The sequence below is a fragment of the Poecilia reticulata genome, linkage group LG20, assembly GCF_000633615.1.
Source record: "Poecilia reticulata strain Guanapo linkage group LG20, Guppy_female_1.0+MT, whole genome shotgun sequence".
NCBI classification, from domain to species: domain Eukaryota; kingdom Metazoa; phylum Chordata; class Actinopteri; order Cyprinodontiformes; family Poeciliidae; genus Poecilia; species Poecilia reticulata.
The window spans coordinates 25,336,217-25,345,643 of record NC_024350.1 but is presented as its reverse complement, the minus strand read 5'-3'; the positions used below and the strand labels follow the sequence as shown (position 1 = coordinate 25,345,643).

The following is a 9,427-nucleotide window of genomic DNA, read 5'->3' as shown; positions in this document are numbered from 1 at the left end:
CTGTTGTTGCCACTGCTACTGTTAAAGAATGGTTAGGACAGACGTGATGATAATGATACTTCGTTCATTTCAAGACACCATAAACTTGACACTAAATTTAGCAAATAGTGATGATTGATGTTCCACTAGATACGCCATCATGTTTGATGTGCCACCTGTGCTGTTTGTAAGGACATTTTGCACTTAGGACAGTGTTCTTCCCCTTAGTTGCTGTCTGAYTTTGAATGGTAGCTGAAATATTCCTGTATATATACAGATATATGCATCTCCCCTTAACAGTGAGTGGGGTAGTACTAGCACAGGTAGTAAGCAGGGAAGTGTGGGGAGGGGTTGTGATACTACAGCTACATGTGACAGGTGGCGTTTTATTTCTGACCAAACAGAATAAATTCTTATACCACAGGAAAAGTGTGATGGAGATTAGAGGTTCTCAACTGCATTTTGTTGTGATGCCTCCTTTCAAACGCTGAGCCTCCGCTGGTCAAAGTGACAAACAGCATTAGGGAAAATTTAAATGGTTTTGAAACCATGGCTTTTTCAAATCGCTATATACCTATGAACCCTGCCCCATACCTAGTCATWGCTCTATGGTGCTTGGTTGGAGCTACTCTTGCATGTGCTACTTTTGGATAAATACATGTTGCTGTAAGAACCATTCAGTCCTTCAACAGCCAGATGTGGTTAATATTTTAAAACCTGCCCATCTAACATTCAGTCATCCCAAAAGAGAATGAACACCAATTCCTCACCAGTTCCTCATGAATTTCCTGAAGAAGGATCTTTGTGCTCAGACGTGGTCAGACAATTTCTCCCTCACCCAACAGAACTACGGCTTCTGAACAGGTTCAGGTACAGGTTTGTTAACCTGGAGGTGTCAACTGTTTYTATAAATATATATATTATCTTTGTTTCTCGTCATCAGTATTTTTATGTGATTTTATAGCTAAGCATAACTTTGTGTTTCTGTATGTGGTCCTGCTAATTTAAATKKATTAAAATTCAGTTCTTGACATAAAGATGTAAATAAAAATATCAGACATAAAGCAAATTCATCTTATCTTGTATGATCAAAATCTTTCCTTTACTAAACATAATTTTCTTAATTATGAACAAAGAAGCAAGTAATATCTTGTGACTTGGTTTCTAAAACTTTTTTTTAGTCCAAACCATTTTAATGTGTGTAAAACTAAAATATTCTAAAATCATTAAATATTTTATTTACAAGATAAAAGGTTTTACAAATTTAGACAGGAGGATGTTTTTAAAGAAATTGYACTAAAATAAAATCATTAAAATAAATAAGTATTAAATTTAAGTAACTGTTTTTAATTGGATAAACAGAAAAKACAAACCTCAGGATCTTCACTTTGCAGAYTGRATTCTCCAGGATCTCACACAGATGTTTCATTCCACCATCTCTCACTCCATARATCTCATTTATTTCCAGTTCAGTCAAATGGGARGGCTTCGCCTTTAGAGCTRAGGCCACAACTTCACATTCWGCCTCTGAGAGTTTACAGCCAGCAAGTCTGTGATTAGAGAAAAATAACCGTTCTAATTAAWTCAKACAATTTGTATTATGTACACASGTTAAAAAACTGCAACTGTGATGTCGTCATCTAATGAACATCTGTTTATATTTACTATGTTTGACATGACAGTCTCCAGTCCCTTAAGATCATGGTTCTGGTTCTGGTCATGGTTCCGGTTCTGGTTATGCTTTGGCTGCAGACTTATGGTTTTGTTAAAAGCTCCATTCATCCACAGAGATGGAATCAGAAAAACTGAGCAACAGGTTAAAACAACCAAACCTTTATGTTCACCAACACAGAAGGTTTTTTTGCAGCAGCCATCTTTACTGCCTGTTAGTAAACCTTCGTGTTTCTTTATCCTNGTTAAAAAACTGCAACTGTGATGTCGTCATCTAATGAACATCTGTTTATATTTACTATGTTTGACATGACAGTCTCCAGTCCCTTAAGATCATGGTTCTGGTTCTGGTCATGGTTCCGGTTCTGGTTATGCTTTGGCTGCAGACTTATGGTTTTGTTAAAAGCTCCATTCATCCACAGAGATGGAATCAGAAAAACTGAGCAACAGGTTAAAACAACCAAACCTTTATGTTCACCAACACAGAAGGTTTTTTTGCAGCAGCCATMTTTACTGCCTGTTAGTRAACCTTCGTGTTTCTTTMWCCTGAGTTCTGAGTGCTGTGTGCTGCAGGAACAATCTGGATGCACACTAGGTCTTCATGAAGATTAGTTTAAAATAATTAGACAATTCTAAGTCATTCATGAGCTGATGGTGTAAAGCTACATTGTAACCATCCTGGAACAGAGGCAATAATCTGACCACTGCCCTCAAACAAAGCAGAAGTGCCTGCAGCTTCTCATCTAGTTATGGYTCAAACCAGAGACCCATCAGGACAATAGTGTTGAATTAACATTCAAACAAGGACAACATACATCTGGACTCACCGAGCCTTTCTGCAGTTTCTCAGGGCTGGAATCATTCTCAGGCGTCCCTTCTCTGATGTGTTGTATTTCTTCAGGTCCAACTCATCCAGAACCTCCTCTGACATCTGCAGCATGTAGGCCAGAACTGAACACTGGATCTCTGAGAGTTTCTTCCCCAATCTGTTCTCTGATTTCAGAAACTGTTGGATCTCCTGATCAACTGAGAGGTCTTTAATTTCCACCCTACAGTGGAAGATGTTGATGCTTCTCTCAGGAGTGATTCTATTGCTGTTCATCTCCTTCAGATTGTTGATGATTCTCTGGRTGGTTTCTGAACTGTTCTCTGTCTGACCCAGCAGGCCTCTTAACAGACTCTGGTTGGACTCCAGACTGAGGCCATGAAGGAAACGRACAAACAAATCCAGGTGGCCATTTTTACTGCTGAGAGATGTTTCCAAAATTCTCTTCATGAAGTCCTCCAGAGATGTTTCACTGTAATTTTGTTTCAGGATTTTCTTCATCGCATCTATTTTCTTGTCAGTGTCTCGTTCCCTCAGGAACTTCTCAATCACCTCCGTATTATTGCTGGTGAAACAGTGGAACATATAAACTGCAGCCAGAAACTCCTGGATGCTCAGATGAACAAAGCAGTAAACTGGTTTCTGRAAGATCACACTCTCTCTTTTGAAGATCTCTGTACACATTCCTGAGTACACWGAGGCCTCTGTGACATCCAGACCGCACTGCTCCAGGTCTTCTTGGTAAAACATGATGTTTCCTTTCTCCAGATGTTCWAACGCCAGCCTCCCCAGCTTCAGAAGAACTTCCCTGTCAGCCTCCATCAGTTCCTGTGGACTTGTCTCATGTCCTCYATGGTACTTGTTCTTCTTCCTCTTTGTCTGGACCAGCAGGAAGTGTGAGTACATGTCAGTCATGGTCTTGGGCAGCTCTCCTCYYTGYTCTGAGGKCAACATGTTCTCCAGAACCRTAGCAGTGATCCAGCAGAAGACTGGGATTTCACACATGATGTGGAGGCTCCTGCAGGTCTGGATGTGGGAGATGATTCTGCTGGACAGCTCTTCATCACTGAACCTCCTTCTGAAGTACTTCTCCTTCTGGGCGTCGGTGAAGCCTCGTACTTCTGTTACCCTGGAAACACATGAAGAAGGGATCTGATTGGCCGCTGCAGGTCTGGTAGTTATCCAGATGAGAGCCGAGGGAAGCAGGTTYCCCYTGATGAGGTTTGTCAGCAGAACATTGACTGATGACTTCTGTGTGACGTCAGAAACCAGCTGACTACTGTTTAAGTCCAGTGAAAGTCTGMTTTCATCCAGGCCATCAAAGATGAAGAGCAGTTTGCAGACAGCCAGCTGCTCTGCTGGGAGCTTCTGGAGTGTTGGATGGAAAACATGGAGCAGCGAGAGAAGACTGTGCTGCTSATCTCTGATCAGGTTCAGCTCCCTGAACGACAGCAGAACCACCACACTAACATCTTGGTTCTCCAAGCCCTCGGCCCAGTCCAGAGTGAACTTCTGCACCGAGAAGGTTTTTCCAACACCAGCGACGCCATTGGTCAGAACCACTCTGATGGCTCCATGTTGGTCAGGGAAGGATTTAAAGATGTCATGGCACCTGATTGGAGACCCATGGAGGTTCTGGATCTTGGAAGCTCTCTCCGGCTGCTTCACCTCATGTTGGGTATTAACCTCTTCACTCCATCCATCTGTGATGTAGAGATCAGTGTAGATCTTGTTGAAGGGGGTTCTACTTCCTGTTTCATCACTTTCTTTAGTCACACATTCACATCTCCTCCTCAGACTGATCTTATGTTCCTTTAGAACTTCCTGCAGACAAACGTCTGCTGAAATGAAGAACACACAATTGAAGAAAAAATTCAGGATATTGTGTGATTAAGCTGGAGAAAAACAATCTGTAACATGGCATTTCTCAGTCAACAACTGGGTTRAATGTTTTTATAGAACAATTAGACTGGAAATGACATGACTGTTTCAAGTACATGTTTTTACATGCTACATGGCAAAAAGATGTCTCCATAAAAGTTATACACACTAATATTTTATTGGCTCACCCAAAACTTTGACTATAGTACACATTTGCATTTTTTTGTAAGGCTYTGTGATGTCACAAGATGTATTTCTACACACTGATACATATTTTTTTTCACCAAGCTCTTGTATTGATGAGGGAGAGTCCAAACAATGGGCACTGCAACAGCTCCAGATCATAGCATTGTCCTCACAGGCCTATAGACACTAAGCATGATGGGTCGTCTGCCTCTCTTCTTACCCTGATGTGCCCATTACTCTGAAGGAGGGTAAATCTGGACTCATCAATTTATTTGACCTTCTTACATCTCCCTAAACTCCAATCTTCATGCTCTCTTGCAAATTGTAGCCTTTTTCCACCATTTAGCTTCACTAGTTAGGGTTTTTCTTATGAATTCACAAATTTTCAGCCCCAATTGTGTATGCAAAAATACTCTTATGTAATGCTGTCACCATTAAAGGGACAGTATTACATAAAGTTGAGCTTTTGAGATTTGCATCATGTTAAAATGTTATTCTCTTATCAAAAAGACATCTGGAGTATTGTTTTGTCTTTCATACATGTCTGAACATTTTTTTAACCTTTGGGGCAGCCATTTTGGGTGCAAAACACTTGCTCTCACTCAGCGCTGCCTTTTCCACACAGCTCCTCCTTTGAGCTGCAGTCTCCAATTGTGCTACCAATTCACATATAACTTTTCAGACTGCATTTCTTCCTCTAAGATGATGGCTCCCTACTATCTTTGCAATTTTTAATAATAAGTTGGACAATTATCAGCACTATTTCAGGAGTTTCTGCAATCTCCTTCAATGTTTTTTTCTGCTTGATGAATGTAAATGATTTGACCCTTCTTAAAACAGACTACAATATTTCCCACATCCGCATTATCTTTCCACATAGTTAAGAAATGAGTACCTAGTCACTGGATCAGCTGGGKTTAAATAACGTATTACCAGGTGGAAGACAGGTGTACATGCAGTAACTATCCAATAGGAAGCTCATACTGGTTTGTTCAGTTAAATTCAGTTCGTGACTTATATTGTACAAATAAATAATGTGTAATATGTTACAATTAGTCCAACTGTAACTACAGAGATTTAGTTGAATAATTGATCACAGAAAAATTTTTAAAACTTGAATTTCAAATCCTATTGAAAGATGTCAAAATGTTTAAACAGAAGCAACAGAAGGAAGCTCTGATTGGACGTGTTCAGTCTCACCTGGAGCACAGCTGCTCTGATTGGCTGTCAGCAGTCCAGCTCCTGTTCTGGGTCTTTYYCCACACTGGGGRCAGGAGGAGGGTCCAGATGGAGCAGACTGGTCCCAGTAGGACCTGATGCACTGTCTGCAGAACCAGTGTCCACAGCTGGTAGAGACCGGATCCACCAGAACCTCCTGACACAAAGCACAGCAGGACGGCTGCTCCTCCTCATCAACGCTGCTCCTCTTCCTCCTTCTGTGGAGACATTGCTTCATCACTGAAATAGTTCACTAACAACAGGCTGGAGCTGTCTCACGGAAGATGATGATCCTGCAAACTTTTAGGTTCAGCTGTGATTTATAAAGGAAAATTATGTGCTTGTGTGCATTCACATAGTTGAATAATCAATTTTTTTGTTTGTTTTGGCATACTCCATTGTTGCCTTTTGGGCAGATGTGCACTTGTAGTATGAAGGCTATGCAATCCGTTGTAAATGAGACCCCTGGTTCCTGATATCAAAACTAAAAATCTTCTATGAGGAGATGCTGTGGTCACCATTAAAGACCAGAACCCAAGAACCAAACAGGAAACAGAAGACTAGAAAAAGGTGATGACCCTGGTCTTCTAGTGCTGCTTTGATCTGTTGATGTTTTTGTTTTGAGTTGCAGATACTTGGTGGAAGTGACCAAGTCATCAGCCTGTTGGGATCAACTGGTCMTTGTGTTCCCATTTCTAACTGGTCCCAGTTTCCYTGATATAGAGGCTCMTGTGGTTCCCTCTTTTAGWGGATTTAGAAACATTACAATAATTGATCCTCACAGTATTGAATGTTTTTGTTTWGATGCAATGTTTTTATCCATCACTCATTTAGTTAGACCTTCACTGAAACTCTACTGATTTACTGACTAACATTCTTTATGTTTATTTAGCTACAGGTTTAGAGAAAGTCAAGGTACATTTTATTTGCTGAAGACCATCCAGTTTACATTAGATACATCTCTGTGGAGTCAAATAAATCAGTTACAAACTATTTTCTTACTTTATATCTGAATGTYCAGRTTCAGTAYTGAAGTYTGGAGGTATACTTTTGGACCGGTCACTCCTCATAGAGGGACAGATGGATCCTGCAGGTTCTGCTCTGTCCTCCTTTWGATCCAAAYCTTCCATATTTTGGACTTCAGTCAGTCTGAGAGATAAACCAGAACCAGTCAGTTCCCATTGATCCAGTCCCAGTAACTGTCCTGTAAAGCAGAAAGCTGAGACCCATCATGTGTGTAGAGGATCAGAGAAACGAGATTCCAACAGGTAACATCTGAACTTGAATTATCCTCTCCTTCACTACTTCATGACTTTCCTCAGAACCATCTGCARAACTTCTGGGTGCAGGAGGAAAATTAATTTCAAACCTTTTCAGGTCCAAACTGGAATCATGTCAGCAGAAATATCCACAGTGAGGTCAGATTTAGTAAATGAMGGAGTGAATATTTCCTATGAAGWTGTGATGCGTTGCTCTTGAACAGCAGCTTGCTCACATGTTGGAGTGGCTCCTGTTAGAAAGGTTTTCGTTATAGCAGAGGTTCTGAARCCTTTCAGGTCCAGACCTCTTTTAGAGGAAGATGGTCTGTTGGTCTCCCTGCTGAGAGTCAGAACCTCAAACAAAATCACTGAGAGGAATCAATGAAAACTCAGTTTAAAATCCATCTGAACATCAGCATCACATGAGGAGCAGGGGCCATCAGCAGTTACCATGGTAACATAGCAGAGAGACGGCATTGCTTCCTAACAGTAACATAACTTCAAAGCTGAACTTCAAAGGAAACTAACTGGACCTGTTAACTCAGAACCAGCTGCACTTTAGTTCAAAGATAGACCATTTCAGCCAGCAGATCCATTTAAATCTTCATTGTGTGTCATCTGAGAGCCTGAAGCTGCTGTTACTGGGCTTCACCTTCAGATGGAGGGAAGAGTTCAACATTAACATTCTTCATGTTTATTTAGCTACATGTTTAGATACAAAATGATGCTACATTGATTTACTTTCTGAAGACCATCCAGTTTACATTAGATMAATTTTTATGGAGTCAAATAAATCAGTTAGAAACTATTTTCTTACTTTATATCTGGTGGTCCAGGTTCAGTACTGAAGTCTGGAGATATACTTTTGGAACGGTCACTTCTCATAGAGGGACAGATGGATCCTGGAGGTTCTGCTCTGTCCTCCTATAGATAGATCCAAACCTTCCATCTTCTGGACTTCAGTCAGCCTGAGAGAGAAACCAGAACCAGTCAGTTCCCATTGATCCAGTTCCAGTAACTGTCACGTAAAGAATAAAGTTTGTGTTAAGCTGAAATCCTGTTCCAGGTCTATAGTAACATACAGAGTGAGGTCAGAATAAGTGAATAGAGAAATTAACATTTCCTATGAAGTAGTGATGTTTGCAGGACCTCAGATAAAATCACTGAGAGGAATCAATAAAAACTAGTTTTGATATTTTATCATCAATCTGAACATCAGCATCACCTGAGGAGCAGGTGACTAGCAACTGTTACCATGGTAACATAGCAGATGATGCTGTCTCTCTGCTAACAGTAACATAACCTCACAGCAGAGCTTCAAAAGACACTAACTGGACCTGTTAACTCAGAACCAGAATCTTTAGTTTGAGGATAAAASTTCAGCAGATCCATTTAAACCTTCATTTTGAGTCATCTGAGAGGCTGAAGCTGCTGTTACTGGGCTTCACCTTCAGRYRGAGGGAAGAGTTCAGTCAGTGTCACAGTTTCAGGCCTGAAGTCCAGATATTGGGTCAGAAAAGGCAGGAAGAACCAAAGAAGAGACTAAAGAACTAAAAGCAACAGAAAAGAAGGTTCTGCAGCTTCTGACTTTGGATCTAAGTTCTTATCTTTAATCATCATATCTGGAGGTTTGGATCAGAACACCGACTTCTTTTTTATTGGAATATTGTTTGTCTTCATTATTATGACTGTCCTGCTCTGTCATCCTGTTCCTGCTCACAATCTCCCATCTTGTGGTTTCAGTCAGTTTGAAAGGAACACTGACTGTGAACTCGCAGCAAAAAATAAGGACAAACAGGTCGGTCCAAGATTCCCACTGAGATAACAGAATATTTTCACTTTCTGTTTCTCAGCCAGTCAGTTTGCGTCTGTCTGTCAGAAAGTAAAAACATTATTTTCTGTGAAGTTATAAAGCTTTGAGGCTGAGGAGAACAAGACTAAATTGTTGCTTTCCTTCACAGTCCACAGAGAGAAAATTCAGTGAGAGGAAAACAACAAGCTGCTGACCCGCGACCTGAACCCGGATAAGCGGAAGAAAATGGATGGCTGGATGGAAAACAAGTACTTAACACTTAACACTCACCCCGATCCAGATTCGTCTCTCTGTTCTGTTMCTAACTGGAGTCTGAACATGTTTCTCCTGATCTGATACCTGACTAGACCTGACTCACCTGAGGCTCCGCCTCCTGTCCTCTCAGAGAGAGTTAAAGCTCCTGTACTGTCTTGTCTTCTTCTTTCCTTTGTGTCAACAATGAACTGAGCTGTGAAACACTCAGTTCTTATTTATACTTTTTTGTTTTGGGTTCAGTTTCTAGCTCATTTCCTGTCAATATATTTTTGTGTGAAGTAGTTTAGTTCTCCATAAACCAGGAATTTATCTGAGGAGATACTGAGAGAAGATCTGCTT

General features: G+C 40.7%; 1 protein-coding gene across 1 annotated transcript in view; it reads right to left on the bottom strand.

The window, feature by feature from the left end:
- LOC103457023 (protein NLRC3-like) overlaps positions 1–5,999 on the bottom strand; it is an 8,541-nt gene extending 2,542 nt beyond the window's left edge. The window contains exons 1-3 of the mRNA XM_008396930.1: positions 5,744–5,999; positions 2,478–4,317; positions 1,321–1,529 (exon numbers count right to left, since the gene is read on the bottom strand). Coding sequence (XP_008395152.1) covers positions 1,321–1,529; positions 2,478–4,317; positions 5,744–5,999 — 2,305 coding nt within the window. The remainder of the gene's footprint in view (positions 1–1,320; positions 1,530–2,477; positions 4,318–5,743) is intronic.
- Positions 6,000–9,427: the final 3,428 nt, after the last annotated feature.